This window comes from Natator depressus, chromosome 6 (assembly GCF_965152275.1).
Source record: "Natator depressus isolate rNatDep1 chromosome 6, rNatDep2.hap1, whole genome shotgun sequence".
Lineage (NCBI taxonomy): Eukaryota > Metazoa > Chordata > Testudines > Cheloniidae > Natator > Natator depressus.
In genome coordinates, this window is record NC_134239.1 from 107243243 (window position 1) to 107263182 (window position 19940).

The 19940-nt window shown below is 39.3% G+C and overlaps 2 protein-coding genes across 5 annotated transcripts in view; one reads left to right on the top strand and one right to left on the bottom strand.

Annotated features, from left to right (window-relative positions):
• CCNK (cyclin K) overlaps nucleotides 1–12081 on the top strand; it is a 31290-nt gene extending 19209 nt beyond the window's left edge. The window contains exons 9-11 of one of the 3 annotated variants that reach the window (XM_074956208.1): nucleotides 6119–6152; nucleotides 6967–7062; nucleotides 10699–12081. In XM_074956208.1, the coding sequence (XP_074812309.1) occupies nucleotides 6119–6152; nucleotides 6967–7062; nucleotides 10699–11306 (738 nt within the window). In that variant the 3' untranslated portion in view covers nucleotides 11307–12081. The remainder of the gene's footprint in view (nucleotides 1–6118; nucleotides 6153–6966; nucleotides 7063–10698) is intronic. The other 2 variants (XM_074956209.1, XM_074956210.1) reach the window with 2 other exon arrangements.
• CCDC85C (coiled-coil domain containing 85C) overlaps nucleotides 12044–19940 on the bottom strand; it is a 159942-nt gene continuing 152045 nt past the window's right edge. Inside the window, exons 6-7 of one of the 2 annotated variants that reach the window (XM_074956211.1) lie at nucleotides 17943–18041; nucleotides 12044–15951 (exon numbers count right to left, since the gene is read on the bottom strand). In XM_074956211.1, the coding sequence (XP_074812312.1) occupies nucleotides 15862–15951; nucleotides 17943–18041 (189 nt within the window). In that variant the 3' untranslated portion in view covers nucleotides 12044–15861. The remainder of the gene's footprint in view (nucleotides 15952–17942; nucleotides 18042–19940) is intronic. The other variant, XM_074956212.1, reaches the window with a different exon arrangement.

The following is a 19940-nucleotide window of genomic DNA, read 5'->3' on the forward strand; positions in this document are numbered from 1 at the left end:
CAGATTTTAGTTAACAGGCAACATCTTACATTCAAGAATGGTTAAAAGGATTTTCAGTGACTTACTGAAGAAAAAAGATTACACTCACTGACATGACTGGAAAAAGCACTTCGGTGACACTTGGTACATACTGCTTTTACATAAGCAACTAGTCACAGATCTTCTGTGTGAGAAATTTTGTCTGACCCATTTTGTTAATTGTCTCCTCCATCAGCTGCTTTCACTTAATCCATGATGATAGGGCGTCATGGTGAAATTATTTTTGCAAGGTTAGACTTTGTGAATAAATACAGAGTAACCTAATAAAATGGAATCTGGTTGCTGCTTGAAGTGATCATTTGACTAATTAGAGCAAACAACTTCAAAAGTCATCTCCATGATGGTCAAGGGGGAGTCACTTCAGATTTAAAATGGCTTCTTTGATTTCACATGTAGGGAAGAACTTTTCATTTTGTGTGCCACTTTGGTGCTAATAAAGAATTTAAAACGTGGGATCATAATTTGGCATTAGTTAAAGCTGCTTGATCTGTTAGTTTTATTCTGCATTTTAATACCCATCTACCCTGGCAAAGTGGAATTATTGCTGCTTTGCATATGTGTGATATGGGAAGCTAGTGATTTCACAGTTTATTAACAATGTAGATTGTGCTGTAACTTGGCATGGAGCTTTATAAAGATTTAAAGGCATGCTTCCTGCCCCAAAGAGTGTCCCATCTAAATTAAACAGAAATGAGGCTAGCCAAGGGAAAGGAGGGATGTGAAGTAAGGCAAATAAGTCATTACAGAGTAAGAAAATCATACGTTCTGATACCTAAACACAGACTGAAGTAGGGCAAAGTGGAGGAATTAGACTGCACAGGAGTGGATAACAGTGGTGGAAAGCAAGGCAAAAGTAAATTTTTCAGACAGGATTTGGAGGGGATAGCGAAGATACTTGCCACACGGATGTTATAACAGGCATAGGGTGTAGGATCAGAGTAAAATTAAAGAATTAAAGTTAGCTTAAGTTTGGTTAAGGATATACTGTGTGTTGTAAAGAGGGCCCCAATCAGCAAGTAAAAGGAGGTCGTGAGAATAAGTAGTATTACTAGGAGTGTGGGAAGGATGTATTAGTGGCTTCAAAAGCAACTAATAAAATAAAGAGAGGCAGTAACAAGAGAGAGAAAAACTGTCTTAAAAGAAACTAGCCCAAGTCTTCCCACTGTTCTGCTGGTAAGCAAGGAGTGGGGGAGAAGATAAGGGAAGAAAGGGGGCTGTAAATCTTATGAGGATTAAGACTGGAACTAAGGGTCAATTGTCTCAAGTTGATTTATAGCTGAAGTCAGCAAGCAATGACATCACTTGTTTGTTAATGGGTATAAAAAGTAAACTCTTGAAGGGGTTTGTTACTGTTACCTGCCTGACCATGCTGGAGCCAATCAATATGGGTCTAAGCACCCCTGGGCCTAGCCCATTTGTAAACCTCTTGATCGAATGCTTATAAATGTTTTGGTACTGGTTGGATGTAGTAAATTGCTTATTAGGCTTTTTAGGCATTTTTAGAGTAATTGTATAAATACTACTTTAAATTGGATTTAATAAAGGAATTTGTGTTAAATTAGTGTTAGGTGGTTTCCCTTATCGATGTTTATAATTTCACATATCAATCATTCAGACATTTTGGCAACCATGGCAGGACGCCAGACCTTAATTTCAGTTGCTCTAAACCAGTGATTCTTAACCAGGGGTACGTGGAGGCCTTCTAGGGAATATATAAACTCATCTTGATATTTGCCTTGTTTTAAAAACACTGGTGAAGTCAGTACAAACTAAACTTTCATACAGACAATGATTTGTTTATACTGTTCTATATATTATATCAGCAGTTCTCAAACTGTGGGCAAGCTCGTTTTAATGGCATTGCCAGGGCCAGTGTTAGACTCACTGGGGCCCAGGGCTGAAAGCCCAAGCCCTGCTGTGCGGGGCTGAAGTCAAAGCCTGGGGTGAAACTTGGGGTATACAAGACAAATCAGACTCCTGAAAGGGGTACAGTAGTCCAAAAGGTTGAGAACCATTGCTCTAAACCTCTAAAGTGAAGGGGTAGTGACCTGTCTTCTATGACCAGTATATAATTCCCTCTTAAAGAGAAATTCAGTAACAAAAGGGGAATAGAGGAATATTTATATGACAAGCTTTTTTCAAAGCATGGCAGAGGTCCGCTAAATGCCCCTGAAACTCCTAAATACTTCTGGGGACGGGGGTAGGGGATGGGGACAGCGTGACAAAACAAGCAAGCTTTGTTCCACAAGCATGAGGGCTAAAAAAAAACCCTCCCCAAAAAAAGATTCTCACATTTGTATTACTTCAGGAGCTGAAGCTTTAGGAAACATCAGGTGTAGGGGGTCTTGTGATAAAACCACAAGATACGGCAATGCTGGGCAGAAGTCAAAGTAAACCCTAAGTTTGCTGCCAGCTTCAATAATAGACTGTTGTGGAATTATCAAAGGGGATGAGGGGGAGGAGTTTTAGGAGGAAAGTTGGGATGTTCATTTTTGCCCTGTTTAGTTTGAATAGCATTAGGACATCAGTTGGGACATATGGGAGAGGCAGGAAGAAGTTTGAGCCTGAACAGAGGTCAGGGTTAGAGAGGTAAATGTGAAATATGAGACAGTTGGAGTAGGTGAGGTTACCCAAGGAGGGGAGATATCTAGTGGTGGAAGAGTTGAGAACGCAAGAGAAAAAGAAGCAGGACCAAGGATCCAATGAAGGCAACACTGAAAGAGTGGTTAAGTAAGGCAGGAAGTGAACCAGGAAATTAGTCAGGGACCCAAGGAAGAGATGGCCTCCAGAAGAAAAGGGTAGTGTGTATCAGCAGCAGCAGCAGACACATAGAAGAGAATTAGAATGGAGCACAGGCTCTTAGATTTGGAAAGGAAGGTGTCATTAGTGACTTTTTTGATTGATCAGTTCAGGTAGAGTAGAGAGGATGAAAATTAGACTAGAGCAGGGTTGGCAAACTTTTTGGCCCGAGGGCCACATCGGGGTTGCAAAATGGTATGGAGGGCCGGGTAGAGAATGCTGTGCCTCACCAAACAGCCCGGCCCCCTCCCCCTATCCGTCCTCTCACACTTCCTGCCCCCGACTGCCCCCCTCAGAACCTCTGACCCATCCAACCCCCGCTGCTCCTTGTCCCCTGACTGCCCCCTCCCGGGACCCCCTGCCCCAACTGCCCCCCTGGGACCCCACTCCCTATCCAACCCCCTCTGCTCCCTGTCCCCTGACTGCCCCACCCCATCCACACCCCTGCTCCTTGTCCCTGACCGCCCCCTATCCAACCCCCCTGCTCCCTATCTCCTGACTGCCCCCCCACACACCTCCACCCCATCCAACTGCCCCCCAGGACCTCCTGCCCCTTATCCAACCCCTCCCGCCCCCTGACCATGCCACTCAGAGCAGCAGAATAGGCTTACTGGAAAGCCTAAGAGGTGGTCGGGCGCAAGCTGTGCTGCCCGCGCAGCGGCGGCATGCACGGGAGGAGGGACAGCGGGGGAGGGGCTGGGGGTAGGCCTCCCCTGCTGGGAGTTCAGGGGCTCGGCAGGACGGTCCCACAGGCCATAGTTTGCCCACCTTTAGACTAGAGGGAATCCAGTGATAAGCGGAAGAAGTCAGGGCACTGGAAATAAAGGGCCCTTTTAAGAAGCTTGTAGGTAACTTCTTTTTGATTATATCCAATTGATCCCTACCAGGGGATCCACTGCATATAATCAAAGGGAAGTTAAAAATGAACTCCTTTGAGAATTCCATTATATTTGTCTAAACTTACTTGCTTTCAGATTGACCCAGTTTACAATACTCCATTTCAGATTGACCTGTTTTTGTTTGCATGTTCATGCTTTTGAATTTGTAATACAGTTAAACAAAAATGGTTTTGAACCAGTCTCTCTCAAAGCTGATGAGACTTCATAGGGAATAAATAACTTTGAAAGAATCAACAAGTAGTAAGGAAAACAGTGATACACATCCTGTATGCTTATGAACTTTCCACACTTTGCCTTTGCTTAATCATTGGTATTATTCATTTTTTACATATCTAAACTTTACAGGATCATTTAAACATGTGTGGGAGATGTTACCATTTTAAAATTGTTTACTCCGCTCAATCATGAAGGTAAATGAAAATGAGTGCCCTTTTCAGTAATTATGTGTGCAATTATAATTTGATTTGCAGACCTGCAGTTGGAACACATTCAAAATAAATCTTTGGAGAAAAGGTAGAAGTTGAAGGGGGCTCTGAATATTACTTCAGTTACTAGAATGAAGGATAGCAAAGAATTTAAATAAAACAATGCAAATTATAGTGTACCTGTGTACAGCCTTGTCTTGAGACATAAATTGGAGCTCTTCTAACATATACCTGCTTTTGCTGAAATAACGGTCAGTCCTTTGTCCTCACTGGCACATTCTTGTTAAAATAATAAGAAAACCACCTTGAAATTCTGGATACGCTGACAGAACAGTTAACAGCCTTAGCGATTGGGGCTCAGGAAAGTAAGAAATTACTGCTAGCAAATATGGTATAGTTTGTTACAGTTCATATGGTTCATTGCACTTACAAGTTTGTATTCTGTTTTTCCCAGACTCCCTCTAACTCATGGACCTCATTTAAAAAATTTTACAAGATGATCTTTAGCCATTAAATAATGTAATGATCTTGAATTCTGTGCTTTTTGGTTGCAGCTGTTTAGTTACCCTAGAACTCCAAAAATAATTATATATCAGTATTGGCTCTATTACAAATCTCTAGAGACAACATTTTTATGAGGTTATAGAATCATTTACCCCTACAGTAAGCTGTAGGAAAGAATTTAATTTAGTTCCAACTCCAAAGAAATTGCAGTGTTTACTTAATGACACTAGTCAAGTTAAGTTCTTTGGGCAAGATCCTGCAGTTATTGGGAGGAAATGTGTTTGCAGGGTTAGAGGAAGCAGAATATCCCTGGCTGTGTCTTGGAGACAGTGCAGACTGCCACTTACAGGGCAGCATGGCTCAGGATGGACTTCAGGAATGTAGTTGTCTGCGCTTATGAAGTATTAGTGCAGGAGTTTTGGTGGCTCTTACAGGAGCTCTGTAACTTGGCTGGTTCTGCTAAGGAATTTAATTTCTTGATAAGCTTGTGTGTTCATTAAATTCCTGTTAGAGTTACTGAACTTCTTAAACTCCATTGGCTTGAGATGGCTAGTTCAGTGGTGCAGGATAGGTAGGAAGCCTACAAGTGTATACTTCAGTCTGCAAGAAAGTTTATAGAACTTAGAGGAATTCAGACAAATGAAAATAAATTTGAAGTTTCTACGCCAAGCCACTTTGGTGGTAGAATGTTCCGTGTCTGTAAAACATCTCATTCACTCTGAATTTAGAGTGCGCCCACGTTCTGTGCTGTTACAGTAATACTTGGCTCTTACGTAGTGCTTTCTACCTGAAGATTTTAAAGTGGTTTACAAAGGGAAATATTTTTTTCATTATCCTGCTGACTGGGTAACTGAGGTATAAAGAGGTGAAGTGACTTGCCAAAGCTCACATTACAAGTCAGAGGCAGAGCCAGAAAATAGAGCCCACGTCTCCCGACTTCCCAGTCAGTACTTTGTCTACTGGACCATGATACTTCTTCAGTAGATTATAAATAAATTAAATTAGATGCAAATATTAAATGACAAGAATTACAAAGGTAGCTCTGTGTTCACACACAGTAGGTACATTTTTCAATCTGTTCACACTCTCACGTTTTTAACCATCAACTAACTCTCCTACCCAAATCAAATGACCCGCTTCATATTGCCTGATTCAACGTTCTTTGTGTGTGTAGAGTTTCTTTCAAAAGCTTTGGAACATCACAGGCCTTTCGGTTTAAAAAAAAAAAAAAAAAAAAAAGGTTTAGGGCTTGTCTAGACCACAGTTCTTGCACTCGAATTGGAAACAGACTTAATTAAATTGATGCAAAACCTGTGCATATACCAGGCCTTAATAAACTGCATTCTATTAGTACTAACAGTATGTGTTTCCTAATTACATTTTCATTTTTGAATTATTCAGATTTTATAATGTATAGTTCTGGAGATTGATGTGAATTTTTTTTTTTAATAGGCTGTATCTCCCAAAGAAGAAACCAAGGCATCAGGTAGATATTGTATTTTTTTAATGTATATTCTATCTTTCACTTGTTTAATAAGCAAAACTGTTTGCCAGAATAACTAATTCACTGCACCTTCTAAAATTGCTTGGTTAGTTTCCTTCTAGGTCTAGAAATTACCGTGTTTGTTTAGTCTTGATTATGCAGGCTTAAATATAGACCTTCCAATTAAAAAAATAAAAAATAAAAAAATTGTTTGTGGAAGTACAGTATAATTGTTCTTTAAAGCATAGTCCCTTTATGCTTGTACAGATAGGCTGCTCAGAAAAACTAACAATTACTATTATAAAAGCTCCATCTCCATTATAATTTACGTTTGTAGCCAATTATTGGCATGGCTTACAGTCTGTACCCAAACACAACATAGTTAATTCTTGGTAACTATGGCAGTTAACCACGTTTTTCTGGTGTCAGAGAGTTAGGCCAACACATGATTGTCTTCCAGTATCTACTTTGTAAAAGTTATTTTGCTGTATACCCTAACTGTGCCTATGTAACAAGTTTGGCCAGTTCTTTCTTTTTCTAGCTGTGTAGTAAAGTAACCATGTCTCCATTTATAAAATCATCGTTAAAAGTTGTGGACAGACCCTAATAATAAACTAACATGTGTGATGCTAGATTTCAGTTAGATTATTTAAATTTCATACTGCGGTAGTGCTTGGAGTCTGAAAACAAGTCCGGGCCCCATTGTACACAGCACAGTACAAACATCATAAAATAATCCTTTTCCCAAAATCCATTCTGGATTTCCGGTTTTAGTATGCTGATGGACCCATAACTAAACTTCCATTTTTGTTGATAGGGGCTTCCAAATTTGTTTTTTCAGAACCACCACCATCTAAAATTCCTAAAATTGAGACGTCTCATCCACCAATACCGCCTGTCCACCCACCTCCAGGTAAGGTTTTATTAAGAGTTATTTCCCGGCATGCTGTTCTTATTGGATCTTTTGGAGTTAAAGTGCTTGACCTTGTTCTTTTGCTACTATGGGCTAAAAGTGTCATGTTGGTTTGAATAATATTAATTGTAGTATGAAAGGTGATGAAATATTTGATAGTGTAATTAGAACAATGAGTGCATAAGTGAGATAGTGGCCAGAAAACTTTTCTGGACCTCCCAAACAGTCTCTTTTGATCTGCCATATTTGAGGTTAAGTACTTGATTAGTTAGAGGTAACAATATCAAAGCTGATTTAAGACAAGTTATGAAAAATTTCAGGCCAAAAGGAATTTTAAAATATTAATTGAAAAAGCAAGGTTATGACTTGCGATTTCACCGTTACCTTTAGTGGACGCTATCTTAGTAACCTTGAATCTTCAAGTTTACAAAGAATTCTGTGCCAGTTGTGATAATCTGTGGAGAAACATATCAAGCACCTGAAAACATTTAGAATCATAAAAATGTAGGGCTGGAAGAAACCTTGAGAGGTTCTCCTGTAATTGAAGGGATACCTACAACATCCTTGACAGGTATTTGTCTAACCTGTTTTTAAAAACCTCCAATGACAGGGATTCCACAACCTCCCTTGGTAACCTATTTGAGTATAGAATAGAGGCTGGTTTCTCTACAATTCAGTATAGTGAATAGATCCTGTTTCTCCACTGTCATAAAACAATGGGCATTTCTTTTGAAGGTTGGTATGTGCAGCTATGATGCACATATCCGATTTATATAAATTATTTACAGTAGTCCTCACACTTAATTGAAATTTTATACAGGAAGGAGGGGAAAAGCTGATGCTGTTCCTCTTTATAGTACTAAGCACACACCCTGCCACTGTATTCTTGTATCTCTTGTTGTCCCCTGTTAAGAGCTGTCATTTTAGGTTGCATTATATAGTACACACTATAAAATATTTATGTCATATCTCAGGGTCAGTGGAAGGACAGCTAATGTATCAAGGCACTGGAAGCACAGTAGTACAATTTCTTTCACAAACATATGGTATTTTGGAGCATTACAGGGTTCTTTGGCAGATCAAGCCCTCTTTTGGGAAATCATCCAAGGAAAAGAACATCCCTTACTGGTTGACACTGTATAAGAATTAGAAACTATGCTCAGGTGTGTATTCTGAAGAGAGATTACATGTGGCACTTTGAAGCTACTGCCTGATGCTAGCATGGCATGTGTCACCCTTTTATGAAGACCATACAATATTTAATTAGTCTATATATTACCACCTCAACTACTGAACTCCTAAAAAATTCAGCATTTCCTATAACAGTTGTGATGGAATAGGAACTTGCGTTCATCCTATTTTCAGTTACTCACAAATTTTAAACTTCAAATCTGTCATGGACTTAGCCCTCCATGAGGAAGAGTCAGATGTTTGAAAGAACTTTTTGCAAATAAAGTTTTAACTAATGGAAAAATAATATGCTGGCCATGCAAAGTTTTTTATTTTTCATATCACTTGTAAACGGATGTAGGAAATCTCCAAGTGTCAAATTCAAGAACTGACAATGCAGCTCCTCAAAGGCAGATTTATTAATCTGAAACACTGGCTCCTGGGTAACAATCCTACTGTTGGTTGTAGTTGTCAAAACGGTGACCTTGACAAAGGGCTAGAAGTCATGGGCAGGAGAGAGAAGAATGGTAAATTATAATAGGGACATAGGAACAGCAAGAAGGGGACAATAATAAAGTGGGAATCTGCTCAACATCTGAGATATCTATACACAAATGCAAAGGAGTATTGTGGGTGTATTGCCAGGAGTTTCATAGGTAAGACATGGAGGTTATTGTCCCATTCTACTCGGCACCAATGAAGCCTCAGCTGGAGTATTGTATCCAGTTTTGGGCACCACGCTTTAGGAAAGATGTGGACAGACTGGACAGAGTCCCGAAGAGAGCAACAAAAATAATAAAGGGTTTTAAAAACATGACCTTATGAGGACAGGTGAAAATACTGAGAGTAGTTTTAGTCTTGAGAAAAGAAAGTGGGAGGGAGAAGAGGAACCTGATAGTCTTAAAATATGTTAGGGCTGTTACCGAGAGGATGGTGATCAATTATTCTACAGCCAAAGAGTAGCATGTGCAGGCTTGTCCATCTCAACTTTCTTTTGCACTGTCATTTTAGTTCAACAGTTGGGCAGTGGTGAAATGGCAGCTCTGCAAACCTGTCCTATACCGCTTTTTCAGTGAAAAGATGTTTTGTACCTTGTTATAAAACTGAACTATTCTGTGTACAAACAGGACATGTGCCTTAGCTTTGTGTAACAAGTTTATTTCCATCAGTAAAGCATTTTAAAACTGACTACTGTAGATTCTGAAGATACTACCATTGGGCCCTATCATGGAGAGACATTGGTCTGCCCTTAGTTCAGACCAGCTTTGATCTGATTTTTAACTTCCCCTAACTTTTGTCCAATCAACCTGAAGTTTCATGGGTGTGATCTTGTGCCAGTTTAAGATTTGTTTTTGTTTATTTTTGGGGGTAGGGAAAGGGAATAATAGAAATTAGACACAAGTGTTTCTGAGAGGAATGCTCAGACGAAATGACCCAAATTTTGTAACCCTTTCCTGTTTCACGGTCTCAAATCTGTGTAGCCCTTGCATGTGGAGTGATTGCACTTAGAAACTAATATTCTGGTTAGTTTTTTTCCGCTGCCTCTGCTCTTTAGCTGATTTTTCTTTGCATGTAGCTTTTGGACGTGGGGCTTACTGTGAGGGGGAAAGCCACATATAAAGTGCTGTTGCTGTCAGCAGGCTGGTTGACCAGATATTCTCGAATGAAGTTAGTGTTCAGTGATCTAGAACCCAACAGACCAAGGCTCACTGTGAGCCTGCTGTTTCTGCAAGCTTGCATTGTGCGCACGTTCTTACAAGGTGCCTGAAGATCATTTATAAAAACAGACCTGGGAATAAGAAATGTTAAATTTCAAAGTAACACATTTTACTTTAGGTGGTTGTAGATAGTCAGCATAGACAGGAATAAGCTTTAAGTGTCGCATCTTTTCTTAACAGACCTAAGGTTAGTGTTTACTTACATGGAAGTGGCCAAAACAGTAGCATATACTGTGACCTTTTGTAAACTTTCCCATAATCTTAGCCTCAATCAGCTCAGAAAGTTCTAACACAAGAATCAAAACTGGTGCAGAAATACAAATCCCAACTCATCAAAAGAATTCTTTTCACTGTATCACATTTGTTTCCTAGAGAAAGTTAAAAGATTTTGAAGGTAACATCCTCACAGGCAGTTGGTGGCTTTGTTTGTAAGCATCTGCTGGACTGGACTCCATGTCACAACTGTTTATCTGTCCTTGTCATAGAACAGTTTTGAACGAGCTCAGCAGTGTGGAAGGAATAAATATTAAGACTAATAAAGTAAATTTCCACTGTGGAGTATCTGCAGTTTCGACTTTAGAAGATCTTACTGCATGTGATTTTCCAAGTGTTTTAGCTGCAGAACAAACTGGAAGAGAGCAGACTACTACGTGCAACATGTTAACATTGTGAGACAAACACAGCCGTGTAGGTAGTCCTTAGTGCTGTGCTACAGAAAAGTAAATGAAGCTTTTTTTGTCCGTTACAGACCGTAAGCTTCCTTTGACAACTGCCGTTTCAATGGGAGAAGCAGAGCAAAGTACTACAGTGGACTCTGTAGACATACCAAAGGTCCAGATTCCTCCTCCAGCTCATCCTGCACCCGTACATCAGCCACCACCTATGCCTCATCGTCCTCCACCACCTCCACCTTCCAGCTACATAACTGGGATGTCCACTACAAATTCTTATATGTCAGGGGAAGGTTATCAGAGTCTTCAGTCAATGATGAAAACCGAAGGACCAACCTATGGAGCTTTGCCACCAGCTTATGGACCACCAACTCACTTACCATACCATCCTCACGTGTATCCTCCTAACCCTCCTCCACCTGTTCCTCCACCTCCGCCTACATCATTTCCACCCCCTAATATCCCACCACCTACTCCTGGGTACCCTCCTCCACCTACGTACAATCCTAATTTCCCACCTCCACGACTGCCTCCAACTCATCCACCTCCAGGGCTGGGAATGCCACCAGCTAATTATCCCCCTCCTACAGTTCCCCCTGGTGGACAACCACCAGTGCCACCTCCAATACCACCACCTGTTATGCCACCTGTTGCAGGACTCGGACGTGCTACATGGATGAGATAGCATCAGAATTGTGTACAAATATCCTTTAATTTTGAGGAATAGTTTAAAAGGCAGAATAATTGAGCAGCAACCATATTGTAAAGATAAATAGGAAAGTAATTTGTATAATCTAGATTCTGGTATAGTATATAAAGACATGAACAGTGAAATGGAATCTTAGTTGACCTACTTGCAGTATCGTTAATGGCAAGATATATAGGCTTTTAATATAGACACGGCAGAGCTAATTAAAAATCTAAATTTGTACATTTGATTTAAAACTAAGTTGTCTGACTAAATTGTTTTGAGTTATTCCAGCATTGGGTTACTTTGTACTAGTGACTTTAACCAGCCATATTGGCTCATTTATATCAGTAAGAAGTAAATTTTCTTCTAGCAATCAGTGCCTACTTTTGAATATCAAAATAGTCAGATATCCTGAAGTTCCATCTAGAGTTAAAAAAAAAAAAGTTCATTTTCATTAAGTAACTCTCCTGTGACACTTAATGTTAAGCATCAGAGCTACTTTATTTAATATGTATATATTTACAACCCCCAGCTGACAGAAATCATTTTGAGATGTTTGCCTTGCTAATGTTTTTGTTTTGGAATGTACTGCTGTCTTGAAAAATTAAGTATGTTTACACCTATTTGCAAATTCCTGTAGATAAATATATATATTTTCTAAGTGTGAAAGTCTGAATGTAACAACATACTGTGATTTACACCTTGGTTATAAATAGGACTGCTTCATTCACTTGTACCCAAATAAAACTGGATCTGAATTCAATGGATTTTCCCAAAATCTTTTTTCCCCACTAGCTCTACCTAGTCTGTCTCTAAAATTACTGTTCATGTTTATACTGCTGCAAGAGGAAAGTGTAGGTGTTTTACCTCTTGTACTAACTCACTGTCAGAATATTTCAGCAGTGTTCTATGAAAATGTAGAAGGATCACAGCTCATTTACAAAGAATGTACTTTATTTTATTCAACTGAAAGTATACACTATCACAATCTCATACTTCATTTTTACTAAAATATTCCAAATGAATGTTTTACACATATATCAAAAAAATCTGATTACTATTTTTTCTCCCCCTCCCCAGAAAGCCAAAGTGGTTCAATAAAAGGTATAAATGCGTGCTAATGTCTAAAGATTTTGCTATGTACACAACAGTGGGTGCTAATTTATTCCAGTTTCTTTTGTAAATCATATACAGGAGGGCTGTAAGATCACAGGTTTAACAGAAATCAAACTTCAAACTGATTTCCCAAAGCAGTTCAAATAGACTTTCCCCACATTATGAAAAATATACAATTTTATCACTTTACAGTCATGCACTTTGAAAAAGATCAGTAGTATTTTTCCCCACCCAGTTTCTAAAAAGATAAAAGGTCACTTTAACACTGATTTATATCTAATAATATTTGGATAAAAATGTGCCAGTCTCAAGGTTGGGCTCAGAAGCCTTATTAAAGATGCAATGAGCCACCTGAAGTTGGTTATGCCACAGCATTTCAAAATGCTTGTTTACATCAGTCACTCAAAGAAAACTTAAGGGCCTGATTCTGCTTTCCTAAGGCCAGCAAAACTTCACTTGAAGTAATGGAAGCTTTGTTTGTCTCGGGGCTGCAGAATTTGCAGCCTCTAAATAGACTGGGGACAGTAGCCCAATGTATATCAACTTAATGGCCATCATTTTGGGGAGGGTTTCCCTCAAACTTACTGTACAAAGTTTTTCAGGTAGTTTTCACAGTAGACCTAGAGCATAGTAAAGAGTGAATTTAAATGTGCATATAAAACATCTTTTCAGACAACTGAAAGTTTAGCACCCAAGTCATTCTGTAATGTGAGTGTCTTTTTCCCCCAGGAAGACACCCCCTTTTTTTTTTTCTTTGCTCAAATGGAGCTAAATACAAAGAGTAGCAAACTTTAAAAAAAATACATACAGCACTAACTCTCATGTACTTCTATAAAATCAACAATGCACATCTTGCATTTGGGGCTTATGCTGCCAAGTAGAATCATACAAAATATAGTTTTAGACTACTAGTATACAGGATCCTTCAGTGGTTTAACTAAAAGACTGGCTGTCTTCTAAGCCAGCTCTCTGGGGTGTACAGCCATACAACACGCCTCAGGTTTAGTGCTGTTTCCCCTTTATTTAAGAGTTTGAGATCTGCAGTTGAAACCAGAATACGGACAATGCTTCAAGCCACAAAATGGCTTGTGATAGATATATCTGATTAATAGTAAATTTGGACGAGTAGGTCAGAGGCCGTGAAAGGAGTAAACGTGCTGGTTTAGCTCTCAGTCCTGTTGAGAGGGAGGGAGCATTAAATGTTTATTTGTTAGGCTAATCTACTCAGAGACCAGCAAGCACATTATCAGTACAATTAACACTACAGGCTTTACTGGCAACACTTCTGCTGCTTTAGTTGAAAATTTGCTGAAGTAATTCAATTCTGCTCTCAACACTCAATCCAGAGTTTGGACACTGGCATAATTACAACGGCCCTTCAAGTAGATTGATTAAGCAGTTATATATACATTTTATAGCTCAGAGGGGAAATTAAACCTTTCTTTGCTGCCTTATTCTGGAAGGAAAAAAATCATGCTTTTCCCCTCCCCTTAATATGAAGAAAATAGTTGAGTAAGAAAGAAAAGAAACTGATGGATAGTATAGATGGTAACAGGCTGAAAATGGTCAAAATGAAAAGCTAAGAAGAGGAAATGCAGAATGCTCTAGAGGTCAACTCAAAAGGTAGACAGTGTGCCATTTTCTAGGCTAGTTTCTGCCAGGCTACACAGACTGCATAAACCTAGTACAGAGTTACAGTTAGTCAGCTCAATAGTGGCTGACAGAGCTCAGGTATGCTTTAGGGGGAAGTGAACTGCTGTTGAGGGAGTTTCTAATAACTTACTGACCTCAGCTACCAGGGCCCATTCTTAATCTAATCTACAGTTACTTACTGCTCAATTTTTATTTTGTTTCTCTGTTTCTTTATGGCTCAATCCTGCAAATTCCTTACTCAGGCAAGTAGGCTCCTTAAAGACAGTGGGACTACTCTCTTGTGTTAGAACCTGCAAGACTGACGTAACAGTTATTTGTAGGTGTTTCACGCTAATCAAAGTCAAGAACTCCGCTAATGCAAAACAAATGTATCTAATAGTAACAACCTCAACTAATTCAACTGCATTTAGGTAGCTGTGACTGATTTTTCTAAAGTGGCAACATTAAAGCGTCAAACTAAGCACCAAAACCAATGCCATTTTTGAAGAGATGGCATTGAGTCTACATGCATGTACTGTTAAGATTATTTTATTTTACAATGGCAGGTTTACTAACAGTCCAGTTTCCCGTAGACTATTGGGGGGGAAAGGGGAAGAACACCTCATGAAACACAGGGCCAGATCTTGTGACAAGATGAACCGAAAGGGGTCAACCTCTTACTACAACTCCACAAGCAGCTACTCACAATACCAAAATATAAGTCCCACTATTTTTACATACAGCAGTTAGAAGGAAAAAAACACTCCATTTTGGTTTAACAAAAATAAAGCTTAAATGGCAGCAGCAGCCTCATTTGACAGCTTCTGTTGATATAGCATTTACACAGCTTTGAATGGCTGTTGCTTTGGTTACATCATGAAGTAACCAATTTAGTTCAGTATTTCCACAAGGACATTACAAAACAAATCCTTATTATGTGAGTGAATGTCAAGGCTGAAATACTAGGATCCAAGAGAGAAACTTCTCTTGGCGAAACTGTAAGCCACATTGGTAGGAAAGCTGTTCTTGCCTAAGTATTTAACAGTAAGAGTTTTACAGGAACAGCGTTACCATAGTCATACTGGATTGTGGCTAAATGACTTAAAATTATTCACATTGTGACTGTAGAAATCTTCTAAGTATCATTTGTTCCATTAAAATCAGGTCACGAGCAGCTGTAATGGAGGCTCAGGCTATTCTGCATGCCTGCGATGAACCTGTGTCATGGTCAATACGGTACAACATACAAGGTGCTTTCAGTGTTTTATCATTCCACAAAGTATTTTATATGATCGCTCTTGAAAATAGTTGCATATCATCCTCCAAAAATAAGGACCTCCAAGCAATTTTAGCAGCTCAGTAAAGGGACAGCCAATAAGCCACCTGATTCAGATTTTTGTTTCCTTGGGAGAATCCAAAAACATGCTACATAGAGCCACCAGCCTAGTTATGAATCAATTAACAAGCAGGTGGGCAGAAGCAATACAAAATAACTTCTCCACAGGTCAGGGTTCCATTTTTCCTCCTAGAAATTCTCTTGTTAGGTAATTCTACATAGAGACCATACAACAAAGCAGGTTTGCACTACAATACAAGTGACACAAGTCTGCGATTATAGGATGGTTAACCCATTTAATATTGGTTCCAGATCGTAGCCTGGAGGCTAAGCCTTTAGCTGCCATATTTACACTATAGACAGTTACCAAAAAGAAAAAAAAAGCCTCCAACTGGCTGCTAGAAACAGAGCTCTCTTCCTCTCTGATTCTTTATAGAGTTGCTTCTAGTTTTCAGTGTGACGTTCCTACAATGGCCCCTTGAACTGGTTTCCTGAAAGGTGTTGCCTGATGGATGGTTTGGAACTTGCTGCATCACCCAACTTTCGCCAGACAACCTGTGAGAAAAGGGGGAAAAGATTGCAGTTGATGAGCTACATTATTAGTCTAGAAGTCAAAATGGGCAGTTTCCAAACCAGAGTTGCAGTTCTACATCTGACCATTAGATGGCACTTATGCACCAAATTACAATTTAAAGGATTTGAAGTGTTCGTCTCTCTCTTGAAATTAGAACTATTATGCCATAGGTAATGATATAAAACTAATACATTAGGTTCAGAAGCTAAATTCAATGTTAGACCAAACACTGGCATTCTTAAAAAAGTGACATTTCCTTTCAATAGATATCATCCGAAAAAGATCCCATCCAGTTCAGATACTACTCCCTTTAAAGCAGTTTTTATGAATGGCTAACACAGAGAGGAGGACCAATGCGGAAAGTGGGGCTCTCACAAGAAAAGCAAGAGAGGAAGTGACAAGAATTAGCAACATTTCTGAGAAGGATGTTGCTGTAGATCTAAGAGCCACTTCCAGTTTATCTCTACAAATACCCAGCATCCAACACACAAGTTTGCGGAGGTGCCCTCCTGGAGTCGTAACATTCCATCTTCCCTTCTGCTAGAAGAAAGTGGCATTAATAAAACCCAAACAAACCCCACAAACCAAGAGCTCACTGTTATTCAATGCAGGGATTTACCTACAATCTTGGAGCCTTAAAGTGAAGCACTTCATGTTCTGCAGGGGATTAACTATAGCATTTGTATATTCAGGAATTAAAAAGTTTTTTTTAAACCTGTTTTTTTGACAGGGTGGGATTATGTAGGGGCAAATTTGGGGCTAGCTCTTTAAATTTGTTCATGCTTTGGGTGGGGAAAGGAAGAAAATCCACACTGAACAGTTTCTGGTCTTCCTGCTCAACAACATCTTTGTAAAAATGTCGTCACCAAAAAATACATTCATATTTTCCATAAATAAAGTCATATCACATTTCTGCACCGTTGTGCCACTCCAGTGGTTTTGAAACACACCGTCATCAACCTATTCAAAAAGTTTGCAGAGAGTTTCGCTTCCTCTGAAATTCTCATGCACCAAAAAGGCCTCACTGATATTCTGACCTGCAATATGGATTTCAAAGAGAATATCCACAGGAGTCCCTGCTCTGGGAAACACTGCACTGTCAAGCAGAAAATCCTCCAAAACACGTGACTCTCAGCTTGAGCAATGTTTTAACAGCAATACAAAGCTCACTTTTCATCCACAGTGTGTACCCAAGTCATTTTTCTTATTAGATCATTCTGCCTGGAATAAAAGGTAGCAGAGCAGCAGCAAGCAGCCACACCTTAGCCAGAGCAAAGTTCTGGCATAAATGCTCAGTTTACAATATGTGGCAACCTCCGTATACAATGTGGTTGCTAGGCCAAACATGTTAGCGGGTGCCAAAAATCATGTGTAATCACCCCTCATGGATTCAAACGAGAGGATTCTAATTCTGACATCAGATTACGGTCACTCCACTTCTATGACTTAAATACCCTAAAACATATAAATTAAGGCAAAAGGACCAACCTATGCTTTTAATCGACCTTATAATTCTCAGGGGCTTACAAACCAAGATCAGTACACAGGGCTGAAAATTGAAACCTCCTAGCCAGATAAAGACAGTTGCATAACTGTCCATCAGCCCTAATAGGATAAGCCACTCTCTACCAGGAAATGAGTGGGACAGGTCGTGTCCGTATCCTTTAAGACAGCTCAGCCCTAGGTTTCTTCTGTGCAAATGCATCAAATTAAGTGTTCAGGTATTTGACATTTGGCTCCTGCCTATACAGAATTTAGCTGAGCTTCGATTAAGTTTTCCTTATGACTGAATTTCTCTGTGGGTTTCAAACCACACACACACACACACACACACACACACACACACACACACACACACACACACACACACACACACACACACACACACACACACACACACACACACCAGATGCTACAAAACATTAGGACCAAAATAACACTATATAAAATACTACAAATAAAGACTTATTACATTGCACATTTCACGAACAATTGCTTTCTCCTTTTCACTCAGGTCTTCTTCATAGTTATCTTGCATTTGCCTGTCCAAATTTTCATGGACTTCAAGGACCTACAAACAAACAGATTGTCAAAGTATTATACTTCTCAAAGATCAATGACATCTTCTGCAAGAACACTAGCTGGGATTTAACACGATGTGGCTTGCCACATCCCCAATCCTATAAACTGCTGCTCCCACAAAGAGATGCATTCCCTTCAATGGGTGCAACACTCAACCCATGGACTATCAGGGACAGGAGGAGAGCCTTAGCACTTGTCTACACCCACTTCACCTATGTTGGTTTGAAACCGGTATAGTTAAAGCAGCGTGAATGCAGTTCTACCAGGTAAAGATGCTCATATCAGTATAGCTTAGTCCCGTGAATGTACATGAATAAACTGTACTGGTATAAGACTCTGTTATACCTACATCCATATGAAGGGTTGTACTGCTTTAACTATACCTGTAAACAAATCACACCTCTAACTAAAGAAGTTAAGGCCTTCCAATGTAAAGTCCTCAAGGCAGGAACTGTCTCCTCCTATGTGAATGTAATCAGTTTAATTCTCTCTCCTGTAACAGTTAGTTGGGCCGTGATACTTATGCAGTTACTCACACGTGTAAACGTTTACAGGACTGGGGGCCTTAGCCATTCATTTTCTCCTACTGTGCCAGTGGGTCTTTTATACAGCAACAAGAGAGAAAAAAGCATTTTCAAACAGGAAAATGTGATTGTAAAAGCACAAAAATTGGCAGGGGGCTCAGGGAGAAGTGGGTATCTGAAGTTACTTGTAACTCATTTTCTTGACTCACTGCCTCTCATCAAGTTGACAATGTCTTTTTAAAATCGCATTATTTTTATGTATAAAAAACTGATTTTAGATAATGCTTAGAGGTTGCTAAAAAGAGTTTTTCCTTTTCTCTGGTGTCCAGATAAGTAGGGTTCATGGTATTAAAGCCACCTGCCTTTATAGGTGGAGACACACAAAAATAGCACCAACATATTAAAAACCTTCTAAAACATTTTTTAAATAGCCTTTTCTGTCAAATCTGTTGCATGAATAAAAGCACAGCATGGTAGGACACTAAATAGTCATTTTACTGACATGTGTTTGGGATGACCTACATAACTCATTCATGGCTTTGTTACTCACGCATAATGTGGTCACCTCAGACTCCTGGAAATAAGATTTTTAAGCCACTCACCATGTTGCCTCTCTCTTGTGCTAAAGGAATACACATACAACACATACACCCTTACAGCAGGTATATTTGTGTGTGCATAAGTGTAAACATGCAAATGAACTACAGGATTAGATTCATTACAAGGATGGATTTCACTCCTGAAGCATCCAGCACTGACCACTGCTAGAAACAGGATACTAGCCTAGATTATTCATTGATTTGTTCAAGCACAGAAATCCTGCTGTACGCTAAATGTTTCAGTTATAAAACTAGGTCATTCTCTTAGGGCCCTTAACCTACTTCTTTTAAAAATGTACCAACCACTAGTTTAACCAATATATCTGGGACCAGTGGAATCTGTGCACAAACATTAACTTTACCTAGATTAACCTTTTTAATGGAGCATGTGAAAGACATTCCAGCCCGGACAAATACAATGTCTATTTTTCTATTAAAAAGGAATTGATTAATTATAGATCCAGCTGGACTCGCACTTTGAACAAGCTTGTTTGGAATCAGTACGCCTCCGACTCTCAGCTCTGAAAGCAACACAACCTGTGCAATCAAATCCCAGTGCAGATCACCAGAAATATCTTGCAAGAAGCAAACACTGGCTGTATCCACAGGGTAAATGTCCAGGGCAACTTTGGGGTAGATTAATTAAAACTTCCATATCTGATTCTATCAGTCAGCGATCTTTCAAATACATGAGTCTCAAAGGGAGAATATTTACTATATTTTCTATTACTTCAATTTAAATTTAAATTACATTCCCAAGTTCAT